The sequence below is a fragment of the Anopheles funestus genome, chromosome 3RL, assembly GCF_943734845.2.
Source record: "Anopheles funestus chromosome 3RL, idAnoFuneDA-416_04, whole genome shotgun sequence".
In the NCBI taxonomy this organism is placed as follows: Eukaryota; Metazoa; Arthropoda; class Insecta; order Diptera; family Culicidae; genus Anopheles; species Anopheles funestus.
The window spans coordinates 55,427,815-55,445,493 of NC_064599.1; the positions used below are offsets into that span (position 1 = coordinate 55,427,815).

Genomic DNA, 17,679 nt, shown 5'->3' on the forward strand with positions numbered 1-17,679 from the left:
GTACAGCACGTACGATTCGGGTATTCCAGAATGTGAAACACTTCATTGCAAATGGCATTAATTGATAGCGAAAGAATACAGATCCTGGATAGATCAAAGCGATACAAACTTTCTCTGTACATAAACGATTCGCCACTAAACCGTTTCGGGTATATAAGGTGCAAATCTTTCCATACTTCACCAACTTTAGATGTACCTGTTATTCACAATTTATTTCACGATTGCTACACCAACGCTTCGAACGAAATGTACGCACAACTTCCAGCTTTAGATGAATTTGAAGCGACGGTCAGCGTAGGACACCTGCCCGGTACGGTACTGATGTTCCCGCTGGTCGCGCTCATACTTCATCATCTTAGCGTAGACGATGATTGGTATGACGACGGTAAACAATCCAATCTTGAACGAGCGACCAGTCGGCTTGAAGTGCTCGAAGTGGTTAACACGCATCGCCTGGAACCGTGCTAGGCCAGTATCAAACTGAAAAAGGAAGCAGAAGCCGTAAGTTTTTGTTTAGTAGTTCAGCTGTTTCTGTCCCGGAACACGTCCCGAACTTCAGGTGGAAGGATCAGTTGATGACATAATCATAGCACCCGCAGCCGGATCGAAACGGAATTGTCGAAGGAACACATACCACACCACCGCTTTCCCCACGCAGATGGTTGTGCGGGTTGGTCATCGTGCGCCAGTACTCGTTGCGGAGAGCCGCACGCCGGGCGGCCTTATCCTGTTGGCTCATCGTGCTTTTAAAAGGAACAAAAGGTTCGCGCGCTGGTTTACCGTCGGAAAGAACGATTCTTCTGCAGTATTTGTTGTTTTTCCGCGGAGCTGTCAAACTCCTGTCAATCGACTTTGCTAGATTGAAGCAGGTTGGACCACATTCTGTTCCTTCGTTAAATTGATAAATGTCGACTTGCTCAACTTTACGTGTTTTCTAAAATTTCGAATTATTTTCTTAGAATTTACTTTCTTATTTACCAAAAATACATTCAAAATTTTGCTTATTTTTATTTTAATTGTTCAAAACTATCGATCATTTTTGTTTGAAATATTTGATCGAAGACGGGTTGTTGTCTTTGATGTCAACGAAATATTACAGTCGACATTTTTCATTGAGTAGATTGTCGACATTCGTTGAAAAGGATTCTCGCGGCATTCCTTTCAAATGGTACTCAAAATATATCCATATTTACATTCCGAATGAATACTATAAAGATTTATTGATCTTCAACGTAACTCTATAAACCATTACAACAAAAACACAGTTCAAAACCGTACTATGAAGGAAAATAATACACGACACACAAACCGCGTAGTCACATTCTAGTGTGTAGTTTATTTTCTTGTTCCATAAACGCTTACATAGTACATATGTTTACGAATCCTTAACACTAGACTGGATAAACATTCCGGGAAAGGGAACAGATAACTACTGTTCTATATGAATATTGTATCCTTTTCGTTTGTCTGTTTGTCGTACTGCTTGCTGCCTGTGTTCAGTTCAGTTCTTTGCTTTTACATTACAAGCCAGCTCTGGATAGAAAGGTTTCGGTTATTACAATACTTCCTCCAGGTTTGAAAAAAAAACTTGCGGGAAAACGAACATGTCTGGTTCATTAAATGTGCTATACTATCCATGTATAGATCAATAACGGGTTCTTGTTAAGGGAGAAACCATTGAATCCTCGGATGGGAAGTAAAGACGTCAACGTGTACGCTGCATGTCTGTCCATCCAAAAAAAAAAAAATTAGCAACGCAAGTTAGTGACTGCTCACTTCCTCCGAAGAATGAGCATCACCATTATGTACACCGTTACATTTGTCGCTGGTGCCGTTCGCAAAAGGAACCGAACCATTAACACGTGCCTTCTTGGCAATGTGTTGTCCCTCCGACTGGCTCTCACCGATGGGCAGATCGAAACGGTGCTCCAGCGTCATATGACTCAGCGGTGGCAGACCAATGCAGGCGCGCAAAATGTTCTCGATTGCCGTTCGCTGACGGAAGAGCGAATTGACGACCGGTGTGCCCTGCGGTACTAATGGTGCTTTGCAAAGATAGCTTAGCAGCGAAAGGACTGACCGGAACGGGACAAACTCTCCGCCCGCTGCTTCCTTACGGCGAATCTGTATGCGCGAGCAAAGCTCACCCAAAATGGCCAAATCAAGGATGAGCGGCGTGGCCAGAAGCGAATCCTCGCAGGTATTGTGAATGACCAGTGTGTTGTGACCGCCGAGCATGATCTGGCTGGTGTACTCGTCCATCGCTCGCTTGCTATCACCCACGTACGGTACGTACTTGATCACGACGCAATGGTCCGGATGCTCGTCGGCACCGTACAGAATGTGATTGGATGCAACCATATCGTCCACCACGTTGCTCTTGGAGATCTCCTTCGAGCGGAATTGCTGCGGGGCCGAGAGATTCTTGCCATCGTTGTTACCCAGATGGTTGTAGCTGACGATCGAGACGGGCTTGATGCCGGCCGAAACGAGGAAGTCTACCAGTACGGATTTTAGCTTCGTTTGTCCTGATTTAAAGTCATCTCCTGCGATGAACGCACCGTAGTGTTCCGCCATCTCAATTACACCGGGCACAAACGTATTTTGCGGCGATCCGTTTATGTAGATACACTAAAACGAAAAAAAATGGAGAATTAGTAACAAAATAACTTCGCAAGTCAATAAAAGCATGTCGCAGTCTTACATTTTCCGCAATAGCAGCCATAGCGAAGATCGTCGAAGGAGAGATCTCCGAGTGGTTCTGCTTCAACGAACGCTCCAAATCGGCCATGGTGGTGTTCAAACCTTCCTTCACCTCGGCAAACCGTTCCGTATTAGCCGTCCAAAGAATGACCACCTTATCCACGCCGGACTGTTCCTTAAACTCGCGAATATCCTTCACAATCTGCTGGTACTGCTCGTAACGAGTTCCCCGAATCGTGTTATCCGCACGCTCCGCCTGATTGGCGGCAATGAAATCCGGATCGTAGATCGAAGGCCGAGGACGCATCTGCGACAGGCGCTTGTACACCTGATCCTGCAGTTCCACTTCAAGAACTTGCGCTCGCTTCATCGCATCACCAATGTTCATCGAGCTAATGTCCCATCCGTCGACTACGATATCGTTCGGGTTCACCATCGGTACGAGCTCATTCATCGGGATATACACATCCTGCCCGGTTGCATCCGAACCGAGCAGAACCGTAGACGACTGTGTGATCGAACCGTACCAGTTGGCCTTCTGGATACCCTGCCGGGTGCGCCATTCCAGGTTGCGTTTGTTTGCCTCCAGGGCGGCAGTTAGTGTCGAACCATTGTTTCCACCCCAGCCAACCAGCATCAATCCCATCCGTGGAACCTGGCGCCCGGTGCGGATGTTCAACTCCGTTGTCTCAGGTTTCACCTGTTGGAATATACAGCGTGTACGCACAGAAAAAAAAGGAGGAACTAAAATGCCGAATTTTTACTAATGAACCGACCTTGAACGTGACCCACCCCCTGCTGTGCGCGCGATAAAAGCAAGATCATTGTCTGGTAAAAGGATAATATATTCTAATCACGATCGCGTTCCCACCCCGAACTCGCCCCTCCGGTGATCGATTCCAGGTAAAACGTTTTGCATAATGTTATGTCTCCTGCAAGAAAACGGGTTTAGAATGCGATTGCCTCACCGAATGACAAGCAGTTTTGCTTTATGTTGTGCAATATAGGTATAAATAAATTGGCATTATCAGCGATTTAATTTGCCGAACACATTCCGGCCAGTTCTCTCCACCGCTCTTCACCGCTCATGCCGATGCCGATGCCGAACAAAAGGAAGTTCAGTGTCTGAAGATCAAAGATCGCATCATCTTCCTCATTCTCACATTTGGTTTTCTTCTTGACGTTTTTCAGTGCATATTTCGTAACTGTTGCTAACTTTTCCACCCGTCTGCCCCCACTGCGCTGGTGGTGGAGGATTAAGTTCTCCTTCATTATCTTGCGCTGAGACGATCACTTTTGACGCCATCATACGGCGAACCGTGTATTCTAGCCGCCAACGGTGCTCATTAGCTTCGGGAGCTTGTGTGGAGGCGTGAACGGAGGCGCATATCAAACTGAACCCTGCCTGCCTCATCAATCAGGTGACAGCAAACAAGCAAATGTTAATTGTTCAAACTGACAAGAGGGACAAACACGTGTTCTGCCGTATTCGTTTCGGCTTGGTGACGAACGCATGCATCTGACCGTACGTAATCAACAATACCGAAGGTAAATTTGAATTCAGTTTTTACACCATCATGCCGTGCACGCCTTATCGGGAGAGTAAGGGCGATAGCAAAAATAGGAGTCAGTTACACCACCAGAAAGATGCTCCACTACTCAACTTATGATGGACTATAGTCTCTACGATCTAGATGGATTGATTGGGGAATAATCATTTTGGTGCCCAACTGTTATCTATGGACAAATATTTATTTCCGCCTCATGCTTTGATAGTGACGACAAAGCAAACGAGCTTTCATCGAAAGTTCAATGTTCTTGTTTGTAGTTAGGTGGGCGCTCGGTAACACTTGTTAGTGTAAGAATTCCTTGTTCAAAAGACATAGAATAAATAGGACCATACAATTTGCTGATACAAAATGCTGATAATAACTTCCACCACAAATCAAATTTTAATTACTTAAAATATATGTAAAAATAGAAGTGTAAAGAGGGGTGATAACAAGAACACTACCTCTCACTCATCTGAACCTCTGAAGGTGTGTCTTGGCTCAATCTTTTTCATCTTTTCTTCACAAATAAGAAAAGCACATCTAGCTGGATATTAAGACCCGTGTACGAGAGAAGGATTGAGATAGGTTCCTTGCTCCTTAACTTATATTAATGATTTATATGAACTGCTTCACTCAACGTAAGGTTTTCTTTGAAGATATTAGATTATTTAAACATAATTATGTACCGAAACTGAATTATTTGATGTAAAAGTCTACAATTTTGCTTATAAAATTCATTACACAATCATTCTTCTCCATCGAACATGCAAGTTCCGCATGATTCTTGTAAGACAAGCTAGATAAAAAATAATCCAAAACTGATCGACTTCTTCCATCGGGCGGGATTCCGTCTCCTTATCTAGACCGACGTAGTCGGCCGTTTCAGATCGTACGACCAAATGGCGTGAGTCACCGAATATCTAACCGTCCGTTTTACATGTGCTACAGTATGTGTTGAGTTCTTTCATATTTTTTTTTTTGCTTGAGTGAGGCTTAAACTAGCTTTGCTGTAAACGATAACTTATGTAATGGCTTCGTGCAAACAATCGATCGTACATTTTGGAAACGAAGTAGACAGGTGTAAAATTAAATTAAAACACCGCGATAAGCCAAGATTGTGACAAATGGGCGCGGGAAAGGGTGAGTCCAACAGCTTTATCGTAAGTTGATGGATCATGTGTTGTATCGCTTTTTTATCAAACGTTTTTCTTCGTGCATTCCATCTCCCCAATTCCCAATACTGCAGCAACATGCATTTGACCGGCCATTCGCATTACTTTTCGGAGTACGTAGATCATGATCGGTTTATCAATATTTCAGTACGATATTCCAACAGTATCGTTTATGCTTCCCGGTCAAAGCAAACGGGTAAATATTGATCCTTTCAAACCTCATCGCGTATTGGCCAATTGGGTGGAAATGGAATGAGTTTATTTTATAGCCGAGTTATCAAGGCCCGGTTTGTTTAGCTGTTTAGCGGTTCCATCACAGAAATCTTTTCGTTTTCTTGTATTTCACCATCCAGAAGTACCAGAATCCTGACGTACATTTTGTTATGTTAAGTGTCTTCAGCGAAACATACCGAAACTCCAAACAGCTTTGAAAGTGCGTCACTAGACTAGATAGAGGAGTGGGTTTGTTTTGACAGCAGTTTACGAACGCATGTGATAAAAACTTGCACCAAAAGGTAGAACATTTTTCCTCAGTACCTTCTTGGATTGGGCGGCAAACGTGATGGCTGTTCGGGAAAATCGATTTCCATCCGTCGTAGGCATGTAGGCTATTTTTAGCCACCCTGGAACCTTCCGGTTCCTTCTTGCGCGTATTCTATATTACTATAGAATTTACAAGTGCATACACACGCGGCAAGTAATGTTGCGGATCGATATTCGGTGACCATGACCCTGGGTGGGTGAATATTTTTCTCATCCCTTTCTTTTAGTAGAACATTTCACACTTGCTTTCACTTGCTTCTACTGTCGCTCCCATTCCACACGTCGATACGTTACCATGGAAACGCGAACTCTTGGTTCGTTCCGGGGAAGAGGGTAGCTTACCGTGTAGCCGCTCGGACCGCTGCTAACCACCGTTGTCGTTTGATACTGGTAGTCCACTTCAATGTGTTCGTCCGTATAGTGGACATTCGGCGAAAGAACCTTCAGCTGTGATGATGATGCCATGCTTGATGCGCTGATGTATCCGTTTGTGCAGCCTGCGAATAATAATCACGTACACGACGGTCGGTATTAGACTCCTCACACTCACTGCCTTGAAACACAACTTTTGTGCACTGTGTCGAATATCCTGGACACACGAGAAGGATGGAATGGCTGGATGCGACGATAGACACCCGAACTAAATAGTGCTACCTGTTTGTCACACTGATCATAAAATCACTTAGCAACGTGAAACAAAGCAACACACGGGACACGAAACAAAACAGTGCAAATGGTCACTGGTGAAAATGATTTAATGCGATTTGTTATGCCTGCCTTTTTGGTATTGCGGTGCCCAGGTAAAACGGCGATGACGGTGATTTGATCCTACCGGAGATGAAACCCGAACGCAAGTGGTTCCGCAGCGCCGGGTACGCTTCGTATTATATACTACCTCCCTGTCTACATGTGTTTTCAAACCAATCGACCAAAGCTGGAAATAAAATAAAATTAAAACTCGTCGTAAAACATCGAAGCATGCCTTTCGTATCAGATGACTTGAATTTTCAAGTGCACTAAATTTGCAGATTAAATTTGAATCTTTTCTAAATTCTTTAATAAATCTTACAATGAGTAATACCGAAACTATTGTAAATTTTCCTAAATACACAATTTATTCATTGCTGGGAAATTAAGGAAAGTTCCATGTCCGTATGAATGAAATTAATGTATTTTAAATGCTGCTGTTGGTGTGTACCACACTATAAATGTGCTTATCGGCTACGGAACACTCGGAAGCACGAAGCTGTAGATGCAGGGGACAACAACCCAAAAGCAAATAGCATCAAATGTCCAGATTCATCGATAAGCGTTCAAAATGTTTTTTTGAATTACACAAGAACTCGGTAGAACTCAAATTTGGCGTTGAATTTTATCTACTGATGTGTGGCTAATGTGACGACAACTGAATAATTTTTCGCGTATAATACGCATTCAATAATATGCGTATCCAATGAAGATTTCTATCTGATACGGGAAGATCATTAAATCGTTTGTTACCAAAAATACTTCCGGGACGGGGTTCTTACTTTATTCCAACCGTTCCACTGATTTGAAATTTGGTTAAATCATACTCCAATCAGTCTTGGGTTTGTGTTCTTCTGCCTTCAAAAGATTGCCATATTCAAGTGAAATGGTCCGTCCTGTTACAACAATTCATTACGACACAATCATATGAGATTTCCAAGTGTCCACGGGTTAACCATACCTACCTGTAAATAAATAAAAACTGTGTATTATTGGATTAAAGTTTCCAACCCCCTATATCGCATGTAGCTGGCCTTGATCCTGGCCTTTTCCCCCTCTCTCTTTCTTTCCGATACGGTCTTGCCGGGGAGATGCATCTTGGTGTGCGCAGAAATGTTTAACGCAAGCCGGCATTGAGCCGCCACTGGCACAGATCTTGGTCGGTGGTAAGGGTGATGCATCACTCGATGTCGCCGACACCATGGAACTCATGAATAAATTAAATGACAATTTATTTACCCATCGATGCTCATTCCGCGTTAGGCACATAAACACGTGTGCCCGGTTGGTTGTTAGCCGTGCTGATTCCTGATAATATGGATGATATGAATAAATTTGATGGAACAGGTTATTTCTCCCACGGAACGGGATTTAGATGTTGTGCGTATATGGCCAAGCATACACGGGTGAAGTGCGGTCATCTTCTTTTCGAACTACCTGCCCTCCTGTCCGCCTAACGCAAAGCGTTGGAATGGACATTTAAAAAAAACATTAATTGTGCTTTAAAATGCTTTGCAAATCTGAAGATAATATATTTAAGTAATATTAAAAAATGTCTAAATATTATTTCGAATGAATATCGTATTAGCTTATTTGCGTCTCTTGGTCGAAATGAAGCCGGGTTCCGATTGTTCAACTGCTAAATGTGAAGACCAGGCACGGAGATAGTCTAATCGTTCTGAGGGTATGGTGAAGAAATATTCAAATAGGATAAACATTGCTAATATGGCATAAAATACTACAAATTTGTCGGAAGTTGTTGCCTTCATTACTGGAGAAGATTTAGGAACTGCCTGAAAACGGATGTTGTACCGAAGATCTCCAGTTATTCGAAAGTTTCTAAACTACGATCAGTACAAAACATTTGGACAAGAATGGCTGAGCATCTGCTCAATGTATTTTGTGATAAAAGTAGAGGAACAACTAATCACCAAAGCCAATAAAAGAGTTGAAACACAAGTCAGTATGGAACAGATCTAATCGAAAACATGTAAACGTGTAAAGAAGTATAATTCTCAATTATATTTCAATCTTTAGTTTTAAAATAATGCTTCTTAGTTCTCAAAATGTAAATTCAGTAATAAAAATCCATAAACGTCCATCCCACCATTCCTTACCGTGGTAATTTGTGGCTTCCAACCGCAACAACACATCCGCAGCATTAATTCGATCCTGCAGGTGGTGGTGGTCGTGGTGGACCTTGTCCAGCGAAAGGATTCCGCAGAAACATGCCGCCTTGTGGTGGTGGTTGCATATGCGGTATTTGCGGGAACTGTTGCGGGTTCCGCTGCGGAAATCGGGGTCGATACTGTTGCGGGTGATTAAACCTCGGGTTGTAATTGTGATGCCAACTGCTACCAGACGGATAGCGTGGATTGTACTGTCTACCGGCCTGTGGCGGACGATGCGCGTAATGTCCTCTAGAAGAGGATGGACTTGGCTGTCGGGGATTATAGTGTTGTTGCTGTTGTTCTTCACCCATCTCGCTACATTCGCCGTCCTCATTTTGCGTGTGATGGCGATTAGCTGCACTCTTCTTACGGTTCCTCTTGGCTGCCCTTTCCTCCTCATCGTCCGAATGTTCGGCCATATAGGATGGAATTTCATTATCATGCATCCAACTGGCGTCGGAACCCTTCGTGCGCATCAGCTCCGACAGGATGATGAACGAGGTGTATTCTGTCCGAGGTGCGCAAAATACCTCCATTCCGGTGGTTATGTTTTTGGTCAATATTTCCTGATTCGAGTTGAACAGCACGCAATAGATGGGCTGGTTTACCTGACCGATCACGTCGAAAATTTTCCCCAGTGCGCGTTTTCCACGCTCCAGAAACAGAACTGTGTCTAAATTAAGCAACTCGGCTCCAGCAACGGACTGTACCAGTACGATCTGTGACACAATCGAATCGATATGCCCGATTGGTTTACATTCCGTCTCCGGGACGGTAATGGTCAACTCTTCGATAGGAGGCAATTCATGTGGCAGTATCTCACCCGCGGTACGGATCGGTCCCGTAACGGGTTCTTCAATTTCATCTTCCGAAGATGCAGCGCTAAAAAAGCAGTACTAATGTTAACTTGAAGCTAAACGAAACTTAAAATATGATCGGTCGAACAAAATACTTACTTTGTATCCATGGTTTCTGCATCGCTTACTAAAATCGGATCATCCTGCACACGATAGCCTCCGGCAGTCATAGAATTTTCCTTAACAATCTCTACATCACTGTCGTCGGAAGAGGAAGACGATGAGCTCGGTTTTGCTTCCTCTAACACATTGGATGTATCGGTATCTTCCGTCTCCGAATCGGAACTTCCCGAATATTGACACAACATTGACAACGAACTGTTGCTGATCTTTTGAACAGCCTCCGTTTCGAGTTTTTGGTCTGCGGCGACTTGTTCCTGGATGGAAACAATTGCAACCGGCACTGGAAGTGTTTGGTCTGCAACGACTTGTTCCTGGATGGAAACAATTGCAACCGGTGTTGGGATAACCGGTTCCTCCTCTACTTCCATTGCCTGATTAGTGGGCTCAGCTGCGAGATCCATCGTGGGAGTTTGTTCTGCTTCTTTCGGAACTTCTTTTTGAGAGATTTCTTCTACAATGGTTGGGTTAACTTCGGCCACAGCTTCTTCCAAATCTCCAACACTTGCATCAACTGATTCAGCTTGTACAGGAGCTTCTATGGTGTTATTCGCTTCAACGCTTCCGGGTGTTTCCGAGACTTCCGCTGCTGATGATTCTTCGGCGCTCTGCGCTTCTTTTACTTCAATCAATTTCTCGTCGCCGCTACTGCTTTCGCAGATATCTTTGGCTGCTGAATTCGTTTCAGATGAAGGAGTAATTGTTTCAATGGATGTCTCATCCAAACGTTTGTCTTCGTCAAGGTTTACTTTCCCGCCTTCTTTTTCAGCAATGGTGGCCTGGATAGTTGTTTCTTGCGATTGCTCCTTTTCCTCCACTTGATCGCCATTTGTAGTTTCATCGGAGTTTGATCTTTCCTCCATTTTGTTTCCTCGATAGTAATTTCTGCGTACGAACCGTTGATATCCTTTCTGTGCAAACTATTCGCGGCAAACAGAAAACACGTGCAAGCTGATCGCGTCTGTTTGTTTACAATTTGGTGACACTTTGATATGAAAAACCCAAGTAACATTTTTAGCAATCATTCAGCTATGGATTTTAAGGCCTGTCATACCAAAAGCTGATTTTCAGGATGTCGGATTATCCGTGCTTCTTGGGAGCGACAATTTCATAGTTGATTTTAATTTATCAACTGCGGGATAGATGAAGCCATGACAATGCCTTGAGCAGGGAGTGATGCAATATGCTCCAGTTCGATTAATAATTATGTATTTGCAGGATGCCAAACGCTTGCTGGTTGCCTCGAACGATACTCTCCAAACGATTAATCTGTGAGATTCCATCCCCCGTGCTGACGGATGGAACATATGTATCGTGTTTTCACAAGTCCTCATGCGGATGCCAACACACCTTTTTCACAAATAACAAGAAAAAACCTCTTCCAAGTTGTCGCACAGAAAATAGGTCATTTTGACACTTCTTCTTGTTTCGTTTTGAATTAAATAATCCCCAATACTACTTATCTTATTGGCCAGAAAGCTGTCTGATTTATTTAATTTTCAATGGTGTCGTCGTGCTGCGTGGAAAAAGCCTTTTCCAAACTGTTAGCTGGGAAATGAATATTTGCACGATAGGTTTAATACCGTAGCTTGAAGTAAGATTAGGATTTTAAATGCCCAAATTACGATTCCTTTTTATTTTTGCTTCTAAACATATCATTCCTTTGCAAACTAAAATGCCATGATTCTTTAATTTTCGATAGAAATATCACAAACATTGCTCATTTACATGGTTTTTATTAATATTAAACTGCAGCTCATTCGAATTGAAGGCAGCTTTTGCGTCTCTGTTTTCGATTCCCCTTCTTCATTTTCCATCCAACACTGATTGTGTTATTTATTTTGATTTCTATTCCGCGCTTCTGTTTCTTGCCTTCGTGGAACGCGATACATCGAATTGTCAAAAGCCATATCAACGCCATTGGCACCAGATTCTAAGCTGCATGTACAATTGCGTGGTTTGTGTTGGCGTATTTGTGAAATCGTGTTTTTTTCGGGCAACCGTAGATAAGAGATAAGCTTCGCTTGTAGTGTTGGCTATCCCTGGTAGGTGCATTTAGAAACGCAGCAGATCTATCTGAAAGCAAACAGAAGGCACACGTAGCAAAACGATGGCTGATGAAGACAAAGGATTGGTTGCTGGACATCCCCCAGCAGGTAAGTACGCTGATCTAGTGCACCAATCTAGCTTAAGCAAGAACAGGAAACATCTGTGCAAACATTTCTTTCCAATTTTAGTGAAGGCAGGTGGAATGCGTATCGTGCAGCATAAGACCCCGAACAGCGAAAGACCAGCCAAGGATCCGGTCGAGGTCATCGGGCTTTCGGTAGGAAGCCTCATTACCGCTTTTAGTATGTCTTCATTCTAATCTTGTTTTGTTGTTTTTTTTCTTGTTCTAGAATCCATCACCAAATGTAAACACCGGTGAGGTGGCTCAGTCGGCAACAAATGCGAAACATACTGACCATTCCGTCGAGGCATCGCAAGTGGCCCACGCTCAAAAACCTCCGGCACCTGTGCACACCAAGCCCGTGAACCACATCCAGCAGCCTCGAAAGTGAATCATGCATGTTCATGCAATATCAATGGGTGCGAGAAGCAAAAGAAGCGGAAGTGAGGAAGTAATCGACGATAAAGAATATAGGTTAGGTGTTGTACGACCCCTAACCAAGTGTATTTTGGAAGTAATGGTAACATGTGACTAGGGAAGCAATTATGCTGATGGGTGTTCCTTACGAACCGTTCCCTAGCTTTGCTTCAAAATTTATGCACATCAGGTTAAGAAGATGGCCTTATCGATAATCAATGTCAGGGCAAATGTTATTTTCTTACTCTCATTAATTTGCTAATTTTGGTTCTTTTTTAGCGTTGCTTAGCGCGCAATATAACATTTTCTTTCCATTTGCAAGACAAAGATGACCTATTGAATGGGGCAGCTTTTGTTTTCCTCTGGTTTTCCTATGGGTTTGGTAGTTAAGTAATAAAAACGTGTAACTATGTACTAACAGAAAATAACACCCGAGATGTGCTGCAGTAATTATTGCGTATTGATTGAAACATAATATGAACTCAAATTAGTGGGAAGCTACAGGGAGTGTTTGGAAAAGTACATCATTTTATAGAAGTTTTCTTTATGTCACTAATCATCACTTGTTGCCGAAGGGAAGATAATTGTTTTTCTTTTGGCATTCGCACAGGTGTGCGTTATAAGGTGCTGCACCGATGTTCCAGCTATCAATAAAGCAATGAAATGTGTACAATTATAGATTTTGCTTATTTCACAATAGTTACATCTGAAGATCGTCCATTAAACTAAATTTTGCTTAAATTCACATGAAAACATGAAATCGTTTGCAATGTTATTAAGGTTATTTCCGCTGAGGAGTCATCTGATCAGCCGTAACGACCATTAACCGTTTGCTCCACGATCGTTTGTATTGCGTTATAATGATATTATTACATGATTGTAATGATATTATTGCATATAAAGATTTATTCATATAAAAATATGAAGCCAAATTTATTTTGCATTCTGGCCCAACCATTTTGACAGTTCGACAAACCACTGTGTTCCAACCGGCTTTCACGGCCTACTCGTGTAGTTGTGCAAGGCTCCAACGCTTAGCATGCGTGTACCGGCCATTATCATACTGTATTTGTAAGCTGTTGGAGCGGTCGCCAATTGCTGTGCTACTCGTCTATCTCGTGTGTCGAATTTTGTAACTTTCTCTCGTCAAAAATGGCAAACATTGGACGTATGCTTGCTTCTCGCGTAGCTAGTCAGATGGTGCGCAATGTGGCCACCAACCAGCAGCAGCAACAGGCCAACCTTCTTCGATTCTACAGCAGTGGTAAGTACAGCTCCACTTCTCCCCTTCCGTCTGGAAGTAAGTTAACCCAGCAACGAACGGGGGCCTGCGTCGTTATGTAATTCAAGGTCAAATTGGTTTAACAAATCTAATGTTTCCTTCGCAACAACAACAACAGCTCCCAAGTCGTACGAGTTTATCAAAGCCGAGCTGGCAGGTGAGAAGAAAAATGTTGCCCTGATTACATTGAACCGCCCAAAGGCGCTGAATGCTCTGTGCAATGGATTGATGGCGGAAGTCAACGATGCACTGGATCGTTACGAAGCGGACGATTCGATCGGTGCGATCGTCATCACTGGTAGCGAGAAGGCATTTGCCGCCGGTGCCGATATCAAGGAGATGCAGCCTAACACGTACGCAAAGTGTATTAACACCGACTTTCTGGCCAATTGGACGCGTGTGGCTAAGGCACAGAAGCCCATCATTGCTGCCGTGAACGGGTACGCACTCGGCGGTGGTTGTGAGTTCGCTATGATGTGCGATATCATCTACGCGGGCGATAAGGCTCGCTTCGGTCAGCCAGAAATCGCTCTCGGTACGATTCCTGGTGCCGGCGGTACTCAGCGCACCACCCGTGCCATGGGCAAATCGAAGGCGATGGAGATGTGTCTTACCGGAAACATGATTACGGCAGAGGAAGCCGAACGTTCCGGACTGGTCAGCAAGGTGTTCCCTGCTGATAAGCTGGTGGAGGAGGCCGTGAAATTGGGCGAGAAAATTTCCACATTCTCCCCGTTGATCGTGCGTCTGTGCAAGGAAGCGGTCAACTCGTCATACGAAATGACGTTGAACGAGGGATTGCGCTTCGAGCGTCGCCACTTCCATGCTACGTTCTCGACGAAGGACCGTCTGGAGGGTATGACCGCATTCGTCGAGAAGCGCGCACCGAAGTTTTCCAACGAATAAGACACACGCGGAAAAGCATTCCCTACACTTTCCAGACGGGGTTGTGCGGCGTTGTCGTGCTCTGTTCCCCGGCCATTAATACACACCAGTTGCATTTACTATGAACGGAAAGGGGATCGTATTCGTAGAATATGCCGCTTTTGGACATAGCTTATTTTTATACACAGGTTTTCGCAAAGTGAAGCATTACGAGATAACAATAAACCGAATAAAATTCGCATAGTAACACTGTTAATGGGATCTGTTTGTGTTTGTACTGCTTATCTGCTTCCACCTTCCATGGACTACGTAATGTTCGTTTGGTGCTTGATATGTACTACCGAACATTGTAAGTTCATACAATATTTTCTACTGTTGTAATTTGTAGAATTTTCTTAAGCTTAACCGCTGAATGTAAAGTTAATACGAATTTTAAATCTAATAATAATTTTCTTTCGAGCGCACGGTTCGAATCAGCTGTTCATGATGCGTATCGCGATGTTGTAATACATGCGTTATGTCACAGCCATGCTGTCAGTTTTCTGACAGCACATTTGTCGTGAGAAAACAACAACACGGTGAACAATCCAGAGGATTAAATTATTCTTAACAACCTTCACGACACGAACAAAAGATGGCACACATTATGAGGCAGCTGGGTTTCGCTACGGCAGGATCAAATGCGTCGCTTATTACACGCCACATGAGTGTAATGGCAAAGGTGTTACGCTACGGTGAGTTTGGTGAACCGGCTAAAGTGCTACAACTGCAGGAGGAAACAGTTCCGGATCCGAAACAAGGTGAGGTACTGATAAAGACACTCGGTGCACCGATCAACCCAGCCGATATAAACACTATTCAAGGTACGTTTGTAGTTTAATAACATTGTATTTTCAACCTATTGTCAACGCTAACAGTTCCGATCGTCCGTAGGAAAGTACCCAGTCAAACCGGCATTTCCCGCCGTCGGTGGAAACGAATGCGTTGGAGAAATTGTGGCCATTGGAGGAGAGGGCAGTACCAGCAACAGTCTTAAAGTGGGTGATCGCGTTGTTCCATTTGCTACCGGTCTCGGTACGTGGCGTTCCCATGCAATCTACAGCGCAAATCAACTGATGAAAGTTCCGGCAAATATCGGCGTGGCGGAAGCAGCAACAATCACCGTGAATCCATGTACCGGTTACCGGATGTTGAAAGATTTTGTCACATTGAAACCGGGTGATACCGTAATACAGAACGGGGCTAACTCTGCCTGCGGCCAGGCCATTATTCAGTTGTGCCGGGCTTGGAATGTGGAATGTGTGGGCATCGTACGTGACCGGCCCGAGTTTGGACAGCTGAAAGATTACCTGAAAGGGCTTGGGGCAGCAGAGATACTTACCGAGGAAGAGCTGCGCACGACGAAACTATTCAAGGATGGCATCTTTCGAAAGCCAAAGTTGGCACTGAACTGCGTCGGTGGAAAGAACGCACTGGAGCTGTCCCGACAGCTGGATCAGGCCGGTGTAATGGTCACGTACGGCGGTATGTCGCGGGAACCGGTCACCGTACCTACGGCATCACTTATTTTTAAGGATCTTCGGTTCGTCGGCTTCTGGATGACACGTTGGACGAAGGAAAATGCTGGCAGTCCCCAGCGAAGCGAAATGTTCAACGAACTGTTTGGTCTAATTGATCGTGGAGCCCTGAAGGCACCTGCCCATGAGATGATCTCGTTCGAAAACTACACTACGGCGGTTACGAATGCACTCAATATTCAGGGCTTTGTTGGTAAAAAGTACATTTTTCAGTTTTAAGATCTGTGTTTAATATAATTGTAACATAATGGTTGGGCACTCCAAATATGGCATTGCACAAACGTTTGTATGGGGTGGTAGTTTATTACTACAAGAACAGAGATTGATACCTATTGGTAGAATCTTTTTTTCTTTTGTTTGCATAGTCTATCAACATAAACAGAAGCAAAATTACGAAATGGGAAAAACTGCAACGGTTCATATCTGCGATTGTTCAAATGTGATTAAAGTACACACATGCAAGGATTGGTTCTACAAAAATGTTAATTATTTTACGTTTAAACTAAATAAAACCAGACATGAAAGAACACACTGATGTTTCATATCTTTTATGACCTACCAGGCGTCTCCATTGAATCAAGCATTTTGTAGCGGTAATCGAAAAAGTTGAACGAATCTAATAGTGTACCAAATAATTGTTGCTATTTTTTGTAAAAATGTTGTAAAGTTTCGTTTCATGTTATTTCAGAAGTAATCTGTTATTTTGACCCTGTTCCCAATATATATGGTGGTACATTTAGTTGCTCTGTACGACGAGGAGAGGCCTGAAAAGTAATTAAATCGAAGCTGTAGAAATAGGATACTAGGATTTGAGTAGGCCCATCGATGATTTGTTTTCTTCCCGTTAGCTACATTAGTTTATCAGCTACATGGTACTGAAAGACTCAATATTGTGAAAAAAGCTAGAATAAAAATGGCTTTTTAGAACACACATGACAGTTTTAGGTCGAAAGTTTCAATAGTTAATTAATCGAAAAACGCAACAGAAATTAGTATTTACGTAGATTCATATTGGAAAAAGTCAATCAAGTTGAAAAGTACCGTTTTTTTGTGTGTATTACACCCCTTTTTTTGTATCCAAGATTTTGATAAAGATTTCATTCAAACTGTCGGGTCGCCAGCTTAGCTGACTAGAAGAGACGAGGAGCGTTCGCTGTCTCGACAACGAATTAGCGGAGTATAACCTGAATAGCAAAAGGGATGTGAAACAGAAGCTGTTTCAGAAAAAACATTCTTATGTTTTGCTCTTAATGCAAAAACGCATTAATACATTTTTGTCTCTGCCTCTGGTTTAGTACCTGATGGAATTTTTGTATTCTTTTTAACGCTTGCCGTAACATTCTAATTCATGTTTTTCCTCCAAGATATGAGCCAAAAATACTTTAAAGTTGTTATACACGCGTAAATATGGTATATTACTCTTAGTAAAGTAAACAACAAAATGTCTGCAATTAAAAAAATCAATTGGGGAACATTCGTACG

The 17,679-nt window shown here is 43.1% G+C and overlaps 6 protein-coding genes across 7 annotated transcripts; 3 read left to right on the forward strand and 3 right to left on the reverse strand.

The window, feature by feature from the left end:
- Positions 1–185: 185 nt before the first annotated feature.
- On the reverse strand, positions 186–829 carry LOC125770287 (uncharacterized). The gene is made up of 2 exons (XM_049439697.1): positions 635–829; positions 186–480 (listed from the first exon to the last, which is right to left on the reverse strand). The coding sequence occupies exons 1-2, from the start codon at positions 737–739 to the stop codon at positions 268–270; spliced, it is 318 nt and encodes a 105-aa protein (XP_049295654.1). The 5' UTR covers positions 740–829; the 3' UTR covers positions 186–267.
- Positions 830–1,313: 484 nt separating this feature from the next.
- LOC125770183 (inositol-3-phosphate synthase) lies at positions 1,314–6,850 on the reverse strand. 2 transcript variants are annotated; one of them, XM_049439546.1, is made up of 4 exons: positions 6,749–6,850; positions 6,314–6,468; positions 2,705–3,403; positions 1,314–2,631 (listed from the first exon to the last, which is right to left on the reverse strand). In XM_049439546.1, exons 2-4 carry the CDS (start codon positions 6,434–6,436, stop codon positions 1,762–1,764), a joined length of 1,692 nt encoding a protein of 563 aa, XP_049295503.1. In that variant the 5' UTR covers positions 6,437–6,468; positions 6,749–6,850; the 3' UTR covers positions 1,314–1,761. The 2 variants fall into 2 exon arrangements, with proteins under 2 accessions (XP_049295503.1, XP_049295502.1); XM_049439545.1 differs by having other exon boundaries at positions 6,626–6,840.
- Positions 6,851–8,225: 1,375 nt separating this feature from the next.
- Positions 8,226–10,871, reverse strand: LOC125770172 (H/ACA ribonucleoprotein complex non-core subunit NAF1). Its single transcript, XM_049439527.1, has 2 exons — positions 9,846–10,871; positions 8,226–9,771 (listed from the first exon to the last, which is right to left on the reverse strand). The coding sequence occupies exons 1-2, from the start codon at positions 10,727–10,729 to the stop codon at positions 8,880–8,882; spliced, it is 1,776 nt and encodes a 591-aa protein (XP_049295484.1). The 5' UTR covers positions 10,730–10,871; the 3' UTR covers positions 8,226–8,879.
- Positions 10,872–11,693: 822 nt separating this feature from the next.
- On the forward strand, positions 11,694–13,129 carry LOC125770288 (death-associated protein 1). Its single transcript, XM_049439698.1, has 3 exons — positions 11,694–12,022; positions 12,104–12,192; positions 12,266–13,129. Exons 1-3 carry the CDS (start codon positions 11,977–11,979, stop codon positions 12,425–12,427), a joined length of 297 nt encoding a protein of 98 aa, XP_049295655.1. The 5' UTR covers positions 11,694–11,976; the 3' UTR covers positions 12,428–13,129.
- Positions 13,130–13,468: 339 nt separating this feature from the next.
- LOC125770248 (probable enoyl-CoA hydratase, mitochondrial) lies at positions 13,469–14,876 on the forward strand. Its single transcript, XM_049439650.1, has 2 exons — positions 13,469–13,717; positions 13,854–14,876. The coding sequence occupies exons 1-2, from the start codon at positions 13,606–13,608 to the stop codon at positions 14,639–14,641; spliced, it is 900 nt and encodes a 299-aa protein (XP_049295607.1). The 5' UTR covers positions 13,469–13,605; the 3' UTR covers positions 14,642–14,876.
- A 270-nt stretch (positions 14,877–15,146) lies between these two features.
- Positions 15,147–16,724, forward strand: LOC125770224 (enoyl-[acyl-carrier-protein] reductase, mitochondrial). The gene is made up of 2 exons (XM_049439610.1): positions 15,147–15,483; positions 15,554–16,724. The coding sequence occupies exons 1-2, from the start codon at positions 15,255–15,257 to the stop codon at positions 16,414–16,416; spliced, it is 1,092 nt and encodes a 363-aa protein (XP_049295567.1). The 5' UTR covers positions 15,147–15,254; the 3' UTR covers positions 16,417–16,724.
- Positions 16,725–17,679: the final 955 nt, after the last annotated feature.